This window comes from Serinus canaria, chromosome 27 (genome assembly GCF_022539315.1).
Source record: "Serinus canaria isolate serCan28SL12 chromosome 27, serCan2020, whole genome shotgun sequence".
NCBI classification, from domain to species: Eukaryota; Metazoa; Chordata; class Aves; order Passeriformes; family Fringillidae; genus Serinus; species Serinus canaria.
In genome coordinates, this window is record NC_066340.1 from 5,306,355 (window position 1) to 5,323,556 (window position 17,202).

Consider the following 17,202-nt stretch of genomic DNA (forward strand, 5'->3'; position numbering starts at 1 on the left):
TGTTTGCTTACCACAGCATTTTGTCCTTACCTGGAAATCATTATATTATTGTTGCTGCTCTCAGGCAAGGTAGAAGATTTCTGCATTGCTCCTTGAGTGCATTTTCAGAGGTCCATTCTTTAAGGACTGTTTAAACAATAAAGAAGTGGAGGGAAGGATAAAGCACAGGATCACACAGCTCTGCTAAATTCTTGAATTCTCCAGCTTTTATATATGCTGAAACATTATGCTTTAAGTTGGAGAGCTGAGCTATCAGTGTGAAACAAAGCATTGAAAAATCTTCTGTATTTTGAGGGTTGTTTTTTAGTAACTCAAGTGTAGAAAATAAGTTTTGGACTTGGGGAAATAATAGTAGGGTCTTTCCCAGTGTAAAAACTGTCTATATTTTGATAATTTGGTCTTTCTGGTCCTTTTGTAACTCTGGTAGTAAAATGCCAAAATCAGTGCAGTGTGAGTTAGATTCCATGGGGAAGGTCAGATCAGAGTTGTTTTCAAAGTTTCAAATTTTTTTTCAGTTGTTTTCAAAGTTGCTTGAATTCATTAGTCCAACTTATCAAACCAAAATATGCTTTTCCCTCACTTTTTTAATGCTGATTTCCTGTGTGGGGATATTGGTTTGTTAGAGCTTGTCTGTTTTTGCAGTATTGAGCCTGTGATTTGTACTGATTTTCAGCTCTTCTCTCTGCAGGCATTTGATTTAACAGAACAGAGATATGTAGCTGTGAAAATACACCAGTTAAATAAAAACTGGAGGGATGAGAAGAAAGAAAACTATCACAAGTAAGTGAGTTTGTAAAGCAGCCAGCCATGTTCCCAGTTCCTCCTGCATTTGGTTATCCAGTGCCTGTGAACAGGCTGACAAATTTTTCCTATCTTTGCTACGTTTCAAAAGCCAATTTCTATTGCAGTAGCTTCCTGGAAAAGTTTTGGTCAGATTAAAAATGTTTTAAATGTGTGCATACGCACACAAAGTTTTGTATAAGCCTTGTGCCTCCTCTGCATTTTAAAGCATCAGTGATCTGTGAGAAAAGTGCTGAAGTGGCTTCTCTCTGCATGTTCAAGCAGTTCCGTAGGAAATAGTCTTTCCTCCCCATCTTTCAGGTACACATCTGCGTTGTGCTCTCTGGAGCCTTCCCTTTGTTTCCTAGAATAAGTGATCTGATTGTAATTGTCGCTTTCCACTACCTGAAGGGAGCCTGCAAGAAAGATGAAAAGAAACTTATTTACGAGGGCCTGGAGAGACAGGACAAGGGAGGAATGGCTTCAGCCTGAAAGAGAGCAGGGTTAAATTAAATTAATTTCTTCTTAGGAAGAAATACTTTACTGGAAGCCTTTTGCTGTTGGTAGCTCTTGCTCCCTAACGCCATGAGTTAGATAACTCTGCAGAGTGACAGCCAAGCCTTCTCCAAGATAAAGCTGTGTTCTTAATTCCCCAACAAGTCACTGGGACAAATTAAGCTGAATTTGAAGCCTGGAAATCAGGCTGCTACGCATCATTCTAGAACTTGCTGATTTTTGTATTCAGCTGTCTTGAATCTCTTAAGGATTTATGAGTCTATTCTATTTTGGCAAGCTGTACCATTAATCAAGATGAGTTATTTTTTGAGTTATGAGTTGCCAGGGTTGGAGCTGCACTGGAGTTTTGTGGTTCTCAAGTGCTGTTCTGTGCACTTCCTCCTTCACTTGATTTGTCTGAAGCTGTCTGAGGAACGGGCATGGGTTTGATTGAAGCTGAATGCTGTGTGGTGTGTCTGGATTCACTGTCTGGAGAAATTAGAATTAAGTCACCTGTATGACTAATGCTCAGACTTTGCTGTTTTCAGACATGCATGTAGAGAGTACAGAATTCACAAAGAACTGGATCACCCTCGAATAGTTAAACTATATGACTACTTCTCATTGGATACTGACTCGTAAGTTGTGTTGCTCTGTCCTTTCCCGTGGTTTGACCAATTCACTAAAGACAAAGTATTTAAAACTTTTCAAGAAAGTCCAGAATTTGTCCACACCAATGTTAGACTTTACTGCAGAGATAACCAAGGTATACTTCCAGCATACACTGGTTTTCTGGAGACTCCAGCTCACAGACTAATGTGGTGTATTCTGTCAGATGTGGTGCTTTTCTAAATCCTGCTCTTGACCCTGGGCAACTGCCACAGCTGATACTGCTTTCAGCCTCTGGGTCTTAAATGGGGAATCTCTGACCTTTGTACTGTTGAGCACTGAGGTCTGTGCTCCTGAAAGCTTACTTTTAGAAAGGGATTCATGAAGGACTCTTAATTTAATATATTGGCCAAATGCGTGAGTTACAGACAAGCAGTAACAAAGTGTTCTGGTTTCTATCACATGCCTTAATTGCAACAACTCCTGTTTTTCTCACAGGTTTTGTACAGTCTTAGAATACTGTGAGGGGAATGATCTGGACTTCTACCTGAAACAGCACAAGCTAATGTCGGAGAAAGAGGCACGATCCATTATCATGCAGATTGTGAATGCTTTAAAATACTTAAATGAAATCAAACCTCCCATCATACACTATGACCTTAAACCAGGTATGCTGTACTGGCATGCTTAAGGATGCTAAGGAAATGTAATGGGTTACAGGTAATATGAGGCAGTTTCCTTTGTTCAAACAGCAGAAAGAACACAGGGCTGTCTGGGAAAGCCAACTTGCAGCAAGAAAAAAATGTAAAATGCATAGAACCTTTGGAAAATGTGTAAAGGGTGTTTTCTGCCAGAATTGCAACAAGGAGGAGTAACATGTAAAATAAGGAAGAGTAACATTTTCAAGAATGAGACCTTGAACCACCAAGTGGCTATGTTAGTTTTCTTAATGTCCTGCTTGTATTCTGCTGTTGAGAGCTTGTTATTGCTTCATAAAGGCTCCCACAATTACTGGCGTGCTTCATGTTCCCATTCTTCTGACTTATTCTTTCTGTAATCATCTGGCTGAGAATTTGATGGCAGAATCTAATTTTGAAATGTTTGTTTTTTCATATTGTGTGTCAGCTCCCAAAGCTGAGGACACACAGTCAGATGGCTCAGGTTTGCCTTTGAGTTCATTCAGTTACATCTGCCGGGGAGAAGATCCTCCCCAAATGGTGTTGTATATTTTCCTTCTACTGCTGGGGCAGAGCCACAAGGGAGAAAATGGCAATGTTTCATTCTGGGATGATGCATACTGGCTGCATAGCTTTTTTCCTAATTCAGTAAGTTCATCCATCTCTTTGGGCAGTTATCCCTGGCTTGTCTCCCTGTACTGGTGGCACCTCATCAGCATTGTGTAACTGGTTTGTGATGTGGTTTGTTGCATCAGCATGAGGAATGTGTACAGGAGATGGTGCTATTGCACTGGTTGTAGTGACCCCATTTCCTCCCTGGCTGTTCCCAAGTTGTCTGAGTTCTGCCTGCAGCTGCCTAGAGCTGTGATTCATCTGCTGCCATCACACACAGTTTTGCTACTTTATTGTAGGCTTGGAGAAAAACAGTGATGATCTGACTTCTTGATGGGTTTATAAAAGACTCTTGCCTAAGCAGTAATTGTCCTTTTTGAGCTCAGAAAGTCACTGGGGAGCACTGTCAGGAAGGAGAGAGTTTCTGGCATGTTGAGAAGACAGGGCAAGTCAAAATTCTGGGCAGAATGAGTCATAACTGTGTATGTGTACTTCTCTCCTTAATCATCCTTTTTGAGCTGCCCTTCCAACAAGACCTTTGGGAGGAATCCTGGGCTTGAAGTTCATTTGGCTAACAGGGCTCAGGTTCTGGAGGCTCCAAGCAATATGAGGTCACTAGGTCATTCAAGATGAGCACATCAGTTCTAGCACTTGGTAGTCCCCAAGTTGTCTCTGAAGTTCAGGGTTTTGAGAGTTAAAACACCTGGTGCAGCTCACTGTAGGTCCCTTGTCCTTGTGCAGTGCTCACAGGGCTCAGTGCAATTTTATTCTTGCTAAATGTGTATCCTAAGGGCTGTTTCATTCCTCTTTCTAGGCAACATTCTTCTAGTCAACGGTACTGCATGTGGAGAGATAAAAATCACAGATTTTGGACTTTCCAAAATCATGGATGATGACAGCTACAACTCAGTTGATGGCATGGAGCTGACATCACAGGGAGCTGGTACTTACTGGTAAGCAATGCCTGGGGCACTTGCAAGTTAAGATCAAGAACAGTTTATAAATAGATTTTGGAAGTGTGTCAGCTCTGTGTGTGCTGCTATTAGCTTGACAAACTGGAGGTTTGAGACCCTGGTAACTGCTTTGGTTGTCACACAGCTCCTTTTGAGGCTGGCAGCTTTTTACTGTTCAACAAGTCAGTGTTTGAAAACCAGCTCATATTCAAAAGGCTGGTGAAAAGCTGCATATGCTGCTGAGATAGTGAGCTCTGGAGTGGGCTCAGCTGCTCTTTCACAATCCAGAGTGGCTCCATCTCGCATCTTAAGCAAGAACGAGGGAAATACTGTACCTATTTGGAAATTCAGGTGCATCAGAGAGATAAAAAGAGTATTCCTCTGAAATTAGGAGATGAAGATCCCTAGCTAGCTCTAGAAATATATGTAAATCTCATGGTGTTGTCTATAGCCAGAGCTTCACTTGAATGTCATGTTTTCAGCAATTCTTTATCTTCTGTGCCAAGTGTCACTGTATCACCCTTGGCTGAGACCCGACACTTGGCGAGTGCCACCGAGTGTGACACTTAGATGTCACCCAAGCTGCAAACTATCACCATGGGCAACAGAAAATTTGTTTGGCCATTCTGTGTTGTACAGCTTTGTTTTGTTCCTAAAAATTAAACTAGCTGTACCCTGAGTGAAGCTGAGGGTCTTTAACAGGGGCATGGCATCTGATTTGTATTTCTAGAAATATGTATTTTGGCTGTGTGCTTTTCATTGTGGAATTGTTGGCCAAGCTTTTTCAACAGCAAATACGAGTTCTGAAGGTAAAAAAGAATGGGCTTGTTTTACATGCTCTGGTGAAAAGAAACTGACTGTGCTGACTAGCTCAGAACACGAGCGTCTGGAGAGTCCTTGGGATCACTGTTCTCAGAAGGAGTAGGCATTGGTGATCTTGGCCCAGAGGTGCACAGGAATGAAATGGGACCCTTGAGTCCCAAGCCAGTATCTGATCATAGAACTTTCTGTTCCAAAGGAAATAATGGAAAATACTTGAAGCTGCTGCTCATAACTTCTTAACACTTCTTTCTAATCAGGTATTTGCCACCAGAATGTTTTGTGGTTGGGAAAGAACCTCCAAAGATTTCAAATAAAGTTGATGTCTGGTCAGTGGGAGTCATCTTCTATCAGTGTCTATATGGCAGAAAGGTAAGAAGGTGTTTAATTTCTTTTCTTAGTGGTGTTTCCCAAACCTTTTGGGAGGCAACACAGGCTTCTGCTTCCTTCTCCACAGACTTAGAATGTGCTCCCTTGTCTCCTTGCCATCAGTTCCAGGGCAGAGTGCATGCTAATGGAAGTGGGGAGCATAGACTAGGCTGTGTTGTGCTCTACCTTTAGCATTTCCTTCAGAAAAGACATTCTGCAGAACATCTCTTTCCATCAGTCATGTTCCCACTGAGGCTGCTTTGGGCAGGACAGGTGTGTCATTTGTCATCTGAGGTTTTTGGTCTGGTCTTGTGTCATCGTTTGAGCCTGGCACAATGCCAGTGCCCCCACGAGATCACCTCCTTCCCTGGCACCCACTGTGAGATGTGATCAGAGACAGAGCAAAGCAGGCTCCAACTTAAGGTTAAAAGGAAAAAAAACATTTATTAACCTACAACTACAAAGGAAGACACACAAAACACAATAGAACATAAGATGAAAACCTTCCAAATTCTTCCTCCTCCCCCCACCAAATTCCCAATTCCACTGCCACCCTTTAGATAATCGATTCTCAGTCCCTCGAGAAGAGAGGAGTCTCTCTTGCACCACATCCCTTCCATGTCCAGTGCTCTCACCACTGCACATGGATCAGAGCTGCTTCTAGGGTTTTTCTTTTTAAGGATACTTTGTCCCGTTCCAAAGGGAGCACAGTCCTTCTCCTTTTGGGACACTTGTCCCCCCCAAATTTCACCCCCTGGGGCCGAGGGGTCTCTTGAACAGAGATCGTCTTCTTCTTCTTCTTCTCCGAAGCGGAGGGCACCACCACCACCCTCCTCACCCATCGTCTCTGTTCACTCCTCCACATCACTGCACTCTCCTGGCTCTGAGCCATCGCCTCCCCCTAGAACGCAGTCTCTGTGTCACAGAAACACCAGTGGTTCTGCTGTGGCTACACAAGAAAAGTCCAGCCCAAAGCCACTCCATCATCTCCTCCCACCTAGAATTCTTCTCAACATCTCCTCAATCTCAACATCTCCTCAATCTCAACATCTTCTCAATCTCATCAACTTCAGGAAGACTCAGCTTTTGCAAGGTTCCCATCTTCCTCAGAGGGGATAAAGTCCCAGGCTCTCTGCCGGTTTACTTCATCAACTCCCACACCTGGCTGCCCTGCTGGGCACCCCCCCTTCTCCTTCACGCCGGGCCACTATCACCGGCACCGGCTCTGTCTCTCTCTCCCTCTCTCCGGGGGGGGGGGGGGGGGAATGGAGGATGGCTGCCCGAAGCCCTTGCAATGTTCTCCTCCACCCTTGGGCCCAGGCCTGGCCTACCTCTCTCCGGCCACATGGCTCCCCTCCCCCCCTGCCCAGCCAGATCTGGGCGGGCGGGGGTGTCTGCTCACTCTCAAGCGGGACTCAAAGAGGAAGGTCCCCTGGGAGATCACAGCTTTTAACCCCTGTGTTCTCAGAGGCGGATCCATGCCCTCAGTGGACAAACCAGGTGCCAATATTAAATCTGAACACTGATTGGCTTGCCCACACCATCACAAAAAACTTCATTTCCTCTTAAACCACGACATCTTGTCTGTGACACTTTCCATGCCCTGAGTTTTTGTTGGTCTTCATGGCTGCAAGTGCTATGGGGGAGGAGGAAAAGTAGACCCAGTTTAGGAGTTTTTAGGATGGCTTTTTTGGAAGGGAAAAGCGTGGATCAGGAAAAGGTGATTTGTCAGCTTTATGACAACAGGAAAGATAGGATGGAGAAAGGAGTCCATGGGCTCTTGTTTTCGGGAGTCCCTGGTTACTAAATGTTGTGAAAGCTGGGGCTGCCAGACATGTGCAGCTCAGTGCTGTCAGCCCAGCAGAGTTGAGTGGGTGAATCTCTGCTAGCTCAGGTGGATGACAAATGCTCCAGCAGTCCCACAAGGTCTGGAAGCAGGTGGAGATCTCTACTGGGCAAGCCAGGCTTGATCCCTTTTGTTCATTTGAGCATGGGAGCAATGTGTCCTGGTCCTCTGGTATCTGTAGCACCTTCCCAGCAGCTGAAGGCTGCTTGCCTGGAAAAATGGTGATGTCAGGTGACGATAAACAGTAGAGCTATGGGATTTTTATGGCTGTCACCAACCTTTAACAACTTTTTTCTTTCTTTTGGTAGCCCTTCGGTCACAACCAGTCACAACAGGATATTTTGCAGGAGAACACAATTCTGAAAGCTACTGAGGTGCAGTTCCCTCCAAAACCAGTAGTCACGCCAGAAGCAAAGGTAAATCTGCTTGAGGGTCAGGCAGCACAGGCAGTTCCAGCCTCCTGATTTTCATAAAGCCAGCAGGAGTCCTGTGTTTAATGCTTACCTATCACACAGTCATCAGTGGCTTTGCATGTTCCATCCTTGGAGGTGTTCAAGGCCAAGCTGGATGGAGCTCTGAGCAGCCTGATCTAGTGAAAGGTGTCTCTGCCCATGGCAGGGAGGTTGGAATGACACGAACTATAAGGTCCTTCCAATCCAAACCATTCTTTGATTCCATGATTACTGCAGCTGTCAGGCTGAGTGTTGAACACTGGGTGCCTCTGCCCATATTTCTCCTGGTCCAAGATGAGATTTAGCTGGGCTGTGTGTAGGGAAGGAATTTTGGCACTGGGGCTGTCACATTGGCCCAGCTCCCAAAGAATCAAAAGTTCCCTGTTTCTTTAATAGAAACTAATTCTTGCTTTGGCTTTGGGGTGCTGCAGGCGTTCATCAGGCGGTGTCTGGCCTATCGAAAGGAAGACCGGATAGATGTCCAGCAGCTGGCCTGTGACCCCTACTTGCTGCCTCACATCCGCAAATCTGTATCCACAAGCAGCCCAGCTGGAGCTGCAATTGCATCAACCTCTGGATCATCCAATAACAGCTCTTCAAACTGAGACAGAGTAATAGGCCAAAAACTGCTTGAGAAACCGGCAAAAAGACTTTAAGAAACACCTTTGGAACAGAAGAATCCGCAAGGGTCTCAAGAAACCTGTACCAGGTGCTTTTTTTCTCTTGCTTTTTTTCCATCCATAGAGCATGACAACATCAACTCTCATCAAGAAAGCCTTCAGCATCTAGGCCGAGCCGTGTGGATATGAGATGGCTTGAGGTTTATCCAGTCAGTGACCACAAAAGGGTGGCTGCTCTGAGCAAGGAGGGAAAACTCAAGAAAAAATACAAAAAGACATGGTTCCATGTACTGTGAACTTCTGAACATGCAGCCTTGGAGAATCCAGGATGCCGTGTGTGCTTCATATGAAGAATGTGGACTTTGGAAAAAAGACTGGGCTAGTCCAGTGTTGATATTTAAACATTGTTCTTTTTCTTTTAATAAAGTTTAGGTAACATCTCCATGAAAAGCTCGAAGCACCAAGGTTCAGCTGGGGATGGTATATGACTCTTTGCCCTTTGGAGGGGAAAAAAGTTGATCCTGCCTGTTCATGGCACTAGAGTTAGTGTTTTACCCCTAATTAATTTCAGTTTTTTTAAGATAACTGTTTTCTTCCAAAAAATTGTTTTCTGGTCTCAGTGAAACCCGTATTAGCAGGTATGTGGCTGTGTCCATTCTGCAGCTGGTGCAGCTTTGTGCTCCTTTGGGATGGCCTCTTAGGAATGATTCACCACCTCAGAAGGGTGGTGAAGCCCTGGGAGGACAGGCCTGCATCATTCTGTGGTCAGAGTGGATCACAGCTCAGGCTGCCACAAGGTCTCAGCTGCTGCTTCATTGTTCTCCCAATGGTTGCATCGTTTTAATGTGTTGAAGTGCTGCTGGTTTTGCAGATGCAGCCCATCATGCTCTTATTGCTCTCCACACTTGTGAGCCTGATCTTGGCTGGCAGGCAGAGAACAGGTGGGGATTGAAGCATGGCTCAGGTGTCACAGATGTGATCTGTGCCCACACAGCTCTCTATTGATCTTGTTCATGTCAGAGTTTTCTGAAGCTGAAGCCTTGTCTGCTCCTCTCTGTTGGGTGACTTGGCAGCAAAGCTTCCTCTCTCCCTCAACAGTTTTCAAACTTGCTGACTCATGAAACTTGCTGCCATCACTGCATCCAATTTCAGATGGCAGGGAATGAGATAATGTTCTTGAAAGGAGCAAACACCCTAATTATTGTCTCCCTCCTGTAATCTGCCTGGAGGGGTCCTGTAGCTTCAGCTGGATCTGTCTGCTGTGAAGTGGCAGCCTCCCACTCTGCTTCCTTTTCCCTCCCACATAGAAGGAAAACTGAAAACACAAAAAACGCAGCAATTGAACATGTGGCAGCCAGGTTCGAGTGCTCCTAACATGTGCCGGGAGTTCTTAGTCAGAAATATTTAAAGATGGAGTGTCGAGGAGCAGGGTTTGTCCCGGGCGGGGGTGGGGGGGATGAGCCCTGCACAATGCAATTCAGGATGCTGATTAAAAAACAAACCACCCTGTGCGCACTTCCCGCCCAGTCCATGGATCCTTTGTGGGACAGCTCCAGGATTGTACCCACGGCTGTGGCAGCCAGTGGGCTGTTTGGGTAGCTCTGTTACCCCACTGGCATCTCCTGGCAAGTGCTGTTCTCCATCATGCACTCGGAACTGCCACTTGTCTGCCTTATTGTAAGCCATCATCTGCAAATACTGTGCTTAAACCTGATCAGGAACTTGTTAACTGAGAAATGGAGCAGTCTGTTGTAATTAAGCAACAGGTCAGGGAAGTGGAGAACTCTGCTGCTTTGATTTTTCTTACTATTTTTGTAGTGACTCTTGGGCTTTTAATTGGATTTACTCCCTTGCAGCTGCATTTAGGGTGGTGTCTAAACTGCTGTAGTGTTTTATACAAAGAACAGAAATACTGCATCTTTAAATCCTCAGCCATTCTCAGCCCTTTCCATGCCTGCTGCTCTAAGCCAGGAAAGTTAATTGTCCAGCAAGGAGCTTCAACATGTTTATTAAGCCTCTGTCAGGAGAATCAGGGTTGGTGCTTCATCCCATTTGCCGAAACTGGTGGATTGGTATCTGTCCTCATTGGGGAGAATTCTAAAAGGGTTTTTTTTCTATCCTGGTCCCATTGTTTCTTGGCCAGCCAGTGTGTGCATCTCTGTGGGTATGATTAGTTTTGTGTCAAAAACATTTATTCTTGCTGTGCAACACCCATTCAGGGCCAGGGGACAGTGACATCTTTTTGGGACTGATAGCAGGGAAGAACTCTGGTAGAATTCTGGCTGCAACACTTCCCTTGTTAAGATGGGTTTCACTTCCAATAACAGACCCTATTGCCACACTGTTCATTTACTTAAAGTGTATGAAGAATTTGTAACTTAAACCAGGCCAGACTGTTTTGGCTCTACCCAACAGATGAGATATGGATATTAAAATAAGTTTTAAGAAACTGATTTGCTTGGCTTTTACTGTTTTTCTGCTCCTGGCATTGGCATGAGCTCTCTTGCAGTGGCTGCACAGAGATGAAACAAGACAGGATGAGGAAAGATGGAGGAAGCGTGTATTCTGTAGCTCAGAGCAGTGAGATCTCTGCATCAGAGGGGGAATTGCTGAAAATTACCGAGTCACTTAATTACTGGTATTGATCTTGTGCTGGAACATAAATTAGAAAGCTGAGGTGGATTTCTCCCTCATTTCCTGTAGAATAGTACCTGCCCTTTAGAAGGCGTATATGTTGAGGACATAAAAAAACCACCTTTTCTGTTTATGATAATGTGTGGGTCACAACCCTCCCATCTACTCCCCAGCCCATGGACACCCAAGTCTCCCTTCTTGGTCACGCATAATAACCTCCCTGAGCAGTGATGAAACGCAGCTCCTTTAATTTCTTAGGGCTGGGCTTTGTCAGCTTTACAAAAATACACAACATAAAATTAAAAAGGATGGTGGCAGCTGACGATGTTGAGTCTGTATCTGGAGTGACAAATGCTGGGGCCCAATTCACTCAGTTGCTCCTCGACAGGCATGTGCTGCCATCCCCAGGCATCCCCCAGGAGCCAGAGCTGCTTCCTCAGATGAACAGTCACCAGGCCCCAGGTTACTCTGCAAACCTGACCTGACCTTCACTGTGTCTGAAGTCAAACTCAGGAGGTATAAGTGAAACCAAACACTGAGTGAGCTTGTCTCCATCTCTGCTACTGCAATTGATTATTTCCAGCCCTCTGTTCCAGTTCAGATGATGTGACACAGATTTGGGCCAGGAGAGGCAGCAATGTTGCTTCAGTAGCATCAGCAGCAACATCATTGTCCTGCAGTGGGTAGGCATGTGCCCACACGTGCAGGGACATACCCTAGGATCAAAATTCACCAAGGGGCTACCTCGCTGGATGCTTTGTCTCCTACATTCGCAATTGGGAGTCATGCTATAAATGAGCTTCCCTCTATGAAATGGGCCAGTCCCAGTTTATTTTGTGACCTGGCAAGCCCACAGTGTGAGCTTTGCAACTGCTGCCACTGTCTGTCTGGTATCTGCTGCTGGAGGATGCTGTTTTATGGATGCTACACAAGCTTGGCTCAAGCAGCCTTAAACTAAACCTTCCTACTCACAGCTTGGAGGAGAACAGGAGACTGGAATTGTGTGGGAGCATAATTAGGCACAACCCTGACACCCAGAGAGCCTGGACCAAACCTTTGCTACCACATGCTGATGCATCTTTGCACCAAGACACTGATTTTCCACAGTTGCACATGCCTCTCCCTGTGGTCTCTGCTTCTCTCTGGCCCCAGTGCTGCCCTCAGGGGCAGCTGGGTGCCCCCTGGCCATCACCCTGGGTGGAGGCAAAAGGCCAAACAAACATAGAGCAGTTCGGCCTCCCCTCGCTACATTCACACCCAGGAGCAGGCTCTTGGCCACAAGGACACTATTGTCTGTTCTCTGAGTGGGCCTGAGACACAGCCCCATTCCATGCTTTAGCTGCATGGGGGTGTGAAGGCCAGGAGAAGCTGCTGGCATGTGCTGATGGTGAGGAGCTGCATAGCAGCTCTGTGTGCTCTTCCCTGCTCCTCTGTGCTCACAGCCTGCATCTCCTGGGATGGGTTACTGTAGTCTTTCTTCTCCCTCCACCTTCAGCTGCAGCTTGTGTTTCACTCACTCTGTTGCTACTCATTTCCCAACATATTCAGTGAAGGGGTGGCTGAAGTACTTTAAGCTAATTCAGGAAAGCCTGAAAATAGAGGTTATCCACCATCTGCCCTGCTAGTGTAGGATGAGCCTCACCAGCCCCCAGGCAGCCCTGGCCAGGAGCTACTTTCCCGTCCTCCCTGCTTGGGCTGCAGGGATGGTGCAGAGCAGTGCCATGGTCCAAATGGAGTTAAAAAACAACGATGGAGATAAAAACACAGGAACTAAGATAAAAATGCAGGGATGCTGTGAGCAGCAGCAAGATGAAGACAGTGAGATTCAGCCTCATGTTCAGGCCAGATCTCCCATTCCCCTCTGGGCTGCCCTGGGGAGCACCAGCAGCAAAGTTGCAAGGTGATTGGCTCTGCTTTGCATCCAGGGGAAGAAAAAAATCCAGAGCTCTGCTCAGCCCTGTCCTCTCCCGACTGAAAGCTCCAGCTGCGTAGGAACCACGAGCACGCGCTGCCCTGTCGGCAACCGCCTTTCTCTTGGCTCAGCTCCACATCAGGATCAGGACTCCAAACATGCTTTGTTCAGCATTGGCTCATCCCAGCTCCCACTAATCCTGAAAATCCACACATTCACACCCAAACCCAGGAGACTGGCTGGGATTGAAGCCAAAACCCCTCTAGGCTAAAGGAACTGGTGAGGGATGGAAGTGGAAGAGAATGTGCCCATGGATATGAGGTAAGGCAGTGGCAGAGGTGGAAATGAAGCACTCGAGGCCAACTGGACCATGCTGCTCTTGCTGGAAAGGGTCGGTGAACAGGGCGAGATCTCTGCTCTGTGGTCCTGTACCCACTTCTGGCAGGAGGAAGATGCTGTTCAGGATGTACTGTCCTCCACTACTCTCCAGCTGCTTTCCCTCCCCACTCTGCAGCCCAGTTCTGCCAATTTGCTCTTGAGTCATGCAGAACAAGTGTTTTTCTAAAAGGAAAATTTCTTGTAAATGGCTGGAATTCTCTCTCTGCCCCTTTCCAGGAGCCCTCCAGGGGAGGCCAGGCAGGAAGGAGAGGCAACAGGCTCAGAAGGCAGCACTTCTCTTTGGGCAGCCCCCAGCCTTTTCCCGCCCCTGCAGCAGAAGGCCAGGATCTCAGCACTAGTCTTCACAAGGCTGGAGCGACCTGAAATTCCTCATGGCAGTTCCAAGTAAGCACATCTGGTTTTAATAAATTATTTGCAGCTTGAACTTGTCTGACTTTTCAGGGCTGCAGAAGACAGAGCAGCAAAGAGCTCTGAGAGCTGCTGTGTGGGGCACCCACAAAGGGACCCTTTTTGCAGTGCAGGGAGACAGCAAATTTGGGAATGAGGTCAGGGGGTATGAAGCTGACCAAGCTCGTTAAGGGACCCTGGCAAAGCTCCATCTGCTCCTTGCAAGAGCCAAAGGGACGGTTGGGCTGGAGGCAGGGAAAGGGCCCTTCATTTTGGCCAGGATCCCTCTACTCACAGCTGAGTGTTGAGGGGGCTGATCCCAAACACCGTATTTCAGCTCCTGGGGGAGGAGCATGGGATGCAAACAGGAGGTGCCTCCTGACAATCCCTTCCTGGGAATGGAGCCTCAGCCACCAGCGCTGAGACCGCTGTTGCAATGTTGAACCATTGCAAACCCTCAGGAGCATCACTATGGGGCCCGGATGACAACCAACATGCCTGGGGCTGTGCAGGAGCTGAGCCCCTCCATGGTGCCCCCGGCTTCTCCGCAAAGGGAAGGGTGCAAATGCAGAGCTTGGGGATGAGTGCCTTGCTGTACCTCCATGGGATTTCCCACCAAACCTCACATCCCAGTGAGGATACCAACCATCCTTGCTGCCTGCTGTGCAAAGCCTGGAGCTCGGAGAAGGAGCTGGACTGGTTGTTCCTGCCTGTCTCCAACAGAGAGAGCAACGTGGCCATTCCCTGCTGCTGCTCCTGTCATAAGGGAGAAGGAGCTAGCAGATGTCAAGATAGCCTCTTCCCCAAGCAGTGACCTCAGTGAACAGTGCCTGCCAGGTGGGTGTTGATCTTGGCCCAACCAGTCCTATTTGGGGCCAGAATGAGGCCAAAGCGGTGCTGAGCTCTTGGCAGAACCTGGCAGGTGCTGCTGGACCCCTAAAAAGCAAAGCCCCTGACACCAGTCCCTCAACAGTGGCTGCCCCCAGGCAGGGCTTTGCTCTCCTGGAGCCCTCAGTCCCGCAGAGAACCATGGGCTGGGGGGAACACCCTTGGAAGAGTGCAACAGAGCAGGACATGCTGCCTCCCTGGTCTTATAATAAATAGACTCTTAGAACCTGCCAGTCCTCACGGGTGGCCAGACCCTTCCTTCAGAAAATTCTGAAGGCTATAGAGGCTGTCCACAGGTCCCCAAATAATTCATCTAATGCCTCTTGCATAAGCAAACACCAAACGTGCCCTATGACAGTCCCAAACTTAGTAAGTCATTTGGTGCCTCACTGACACTGAGCACCCCAGCTCCAAATCTGTTTCTACCCCACCACTATGGTTGGGTCCCACTCCATGTTGGTGACATATTTTGCAAACTTGCTGAGAATCCTGACTGACCTGCTTTCTCCCAAGTGCTCCTGACCCGGTCAGACCTCCAGCCAAAGGTGGGCAAGTGGCTTGGATCTATCTCCAGAAATGTTTTTCAGACCTTCTGCAAGAAGACTTTCACTCGAGCCAATGCTGTTTCACTCATCCTACTGCAGTCCTGCCACTGTGACAACTCACTACATGGGATATTGCTCTGGCCAAAACCCAGAGGTTTTTTTCCCAATTAAATGACAAGATACAGATGCTTCAACTGTGGGAATCATCTACTGACACTGAATACCCCAAGTTCTGGGTAATCCTGGGATAAGCCCATTGCTCCAAATCGATCTTCCGAGGCAAGGAGCTCTCCTGAGATTGTGGCCAGAGGTCCAGTTGACCATCCCTTGCACTCAGCCATGTCCCCTTGTCCTTGCCTGGCAGCAACTCATTATGGCCAGAGGGGTCAGACAGCCTGGAAACATCTCAAGGGAAAAACACATTTCCACCTGATCCACTCCGTTGAGTAGTGATACAGCTGGTACTAAACCGCATTAAGAAGAGAGTAGGTAAGGAGCTCTTGGCCTATGTTGAAGAAATTAATTAAGAAGTGCTAATTATCTGCTAATCACATGCAGCATGGGGGTTTTCAAGAAACAGGATGAACCAGGCCAGGAAGCAGCAATGCTCCATGGGAGCCAAAGCCTTTTGACTCTGCTATGTTCCTTCTTTCACATGGGTTCAACTTCCTTGAAAGGGATGTCAGGTTTGTCCAGTATGTGTGGAGGGTCCCATTCACAGCACTTCACAGCCCCATGATGTCCAGCCACTGGTGTCTCAGTGGGTGGCATCCCCCTGGAGTGGTCTCCAATTTTTTGGGATAGGAGAGAGGATCTGGCAGATTCCTTCCTCTCCTCTGGGCTGTCATGCTTGTTTCCTGTGGCAGCCATGGAGGCCAGCAAGGCCTTTCTCTCAGTGCTGTTGCAATTAAAAAATAATCCCTGCTTTAGAAAAACCAACAGTCCAGATACTGAAGTACTTAATTAGCCCCCCCAGAGGGTTTGCATCCCCAAAGCCCATCCTGGCACTAGCTTGGAGGTCCTTCCTGCCTTACTGGGAAACAACAGATTCCTTTATTTTCTGAAGAATAGCCAAAATATGGCTGGCTCACACCCATTCCTCACCCCCTCAGGGGTTTGTGCTATCTTGGGGCCAGATCCTGCTCCCTGCTCAAGGAAGCTCTGCCATCAGCTTGATCTCCTCAAAATCATCATCTCCCCTGAATCTGTATGGCAGAGTCTGTGTTTCAAGGACTGATTGCCCCTCCCTGCACTGCTCAAATCCCAGGAGAGTTTGAGGAGGTGAGGCTTCTCCCTCCCACCCTTAGGGATGCTTCCAGAAAAATGGGCACCATGAGCCTCACCCAAATGCACCAAATTGTTGTAAAAAGCCAGGAATATGCCAACTTCCAGTGTTTTACATGTATACTGCCTTCTTTGAGTGGCTTTTGCGGCCATGGGCAGCCCTGCTGGAGTGGAGGTGTGAAAATAAAAGTTTAAAAGTTCTTTAAAAGTTTTTAAAAGCCTTTTATGTTCAGCTCTGGATATGGAGCCTCCATTGGATATTGTGGATGTTCTTTGTCTCATGCCTGAAGCAAAACACCAGAAGCAGGAGAGCTGCACCAGCAACCCATGGCTGGAGGGATTGGGCTTGTGGTGGAAGGTGTAGTGAGCTGTGTCCAACTTCAGCATCCACAGCTGAACTGGGAGCTGCCCAGCTCTGTGCCACAGGGATGGATGGAGGAGGATCCAGCTGGGCTGGCTGTGCCCGGCACCCAGAGGTGCAAGCGAAGATGTGTGGCGGGATTTCAAGGCAGCCCTTGGCTCCTCTCCCCGGCGAGGCGGGGTCCCACGCTGACGATCCGCAGCAGGAACCGACGCGGGACACCGGCACGGGGGCATCTCCCCCACACCCTCCGCCCCTTACCGAGCCATTGCCACCCCCGGGGTGTGGAGAGGGCTGCGTGGGTACTCTGCTGGGGGAACCAGCCATCCCCGAGCGTCTGCAGGGATGCCCTGGCCAGGCTGGGCTTCATTTCTGCCATTCCCCCGCTTCATCCCCGGACCCCCGCCTCAACGATGCGCTGCAGCGGGCGGAGCCCCCCCCGGGGCTCGGGCCGCGCCTCGCTCTCTCGCCGCCGCGGGGCCGGGCCCCGGTCTGCTGACGCAGTGTCTGAGCCTGGCGAACACACTTCGGGTTTTTTTTTTTTTTATTTTATTTTGTAA

General features: G+C 47.8%; 1 protein-coding gene across 13 annotated transcripts in view; it reads left to right on the plus strand.

Moving 5' to 3' along the window:
* The window catches only part of TLK2 (tousled like kinase 2), a 44,135-nt gene extending 33,450 nt beyond the window's left edge, over positions 1-10,685 (plus strand). For all 13 annotated transcript variants that reach the window (XM_030231300.2, XM_030231299.2, XM_050985585.1 and 10 more), the window contains 7 exons: positions 689-780; positions 1,824-1,913; positions 2,383-2,552; positions 3,988-4,126; positions 5,206-5,317; positions 7,469-7,576; positions 8,044-10,685. In XM_030231300.2, the coding sequence (XP_030087160.1) occupies positions 689-780; positions 1,824-1,913; positions 2,383-2,552; positions 3,988-4,126; positions 5,206-5,317; positions 7,469-7,576; positions 8,044-8,217 (885 nt within the window). In that variant the 3' untranslated portion in view covers positions 8,218-10,685. The remainder of the gene's footprint in view (positions 1-688; positions 781-1,823; positions 1,914-2,382; positions 2,553-3,987; positions 4,127-5,205; positions 5,318-7,468; positions 7,577-8,043) is intronic.
* The last annotated feature ends 6,517 nt before the right edge of the window (positions 10,686-17,202 follow it).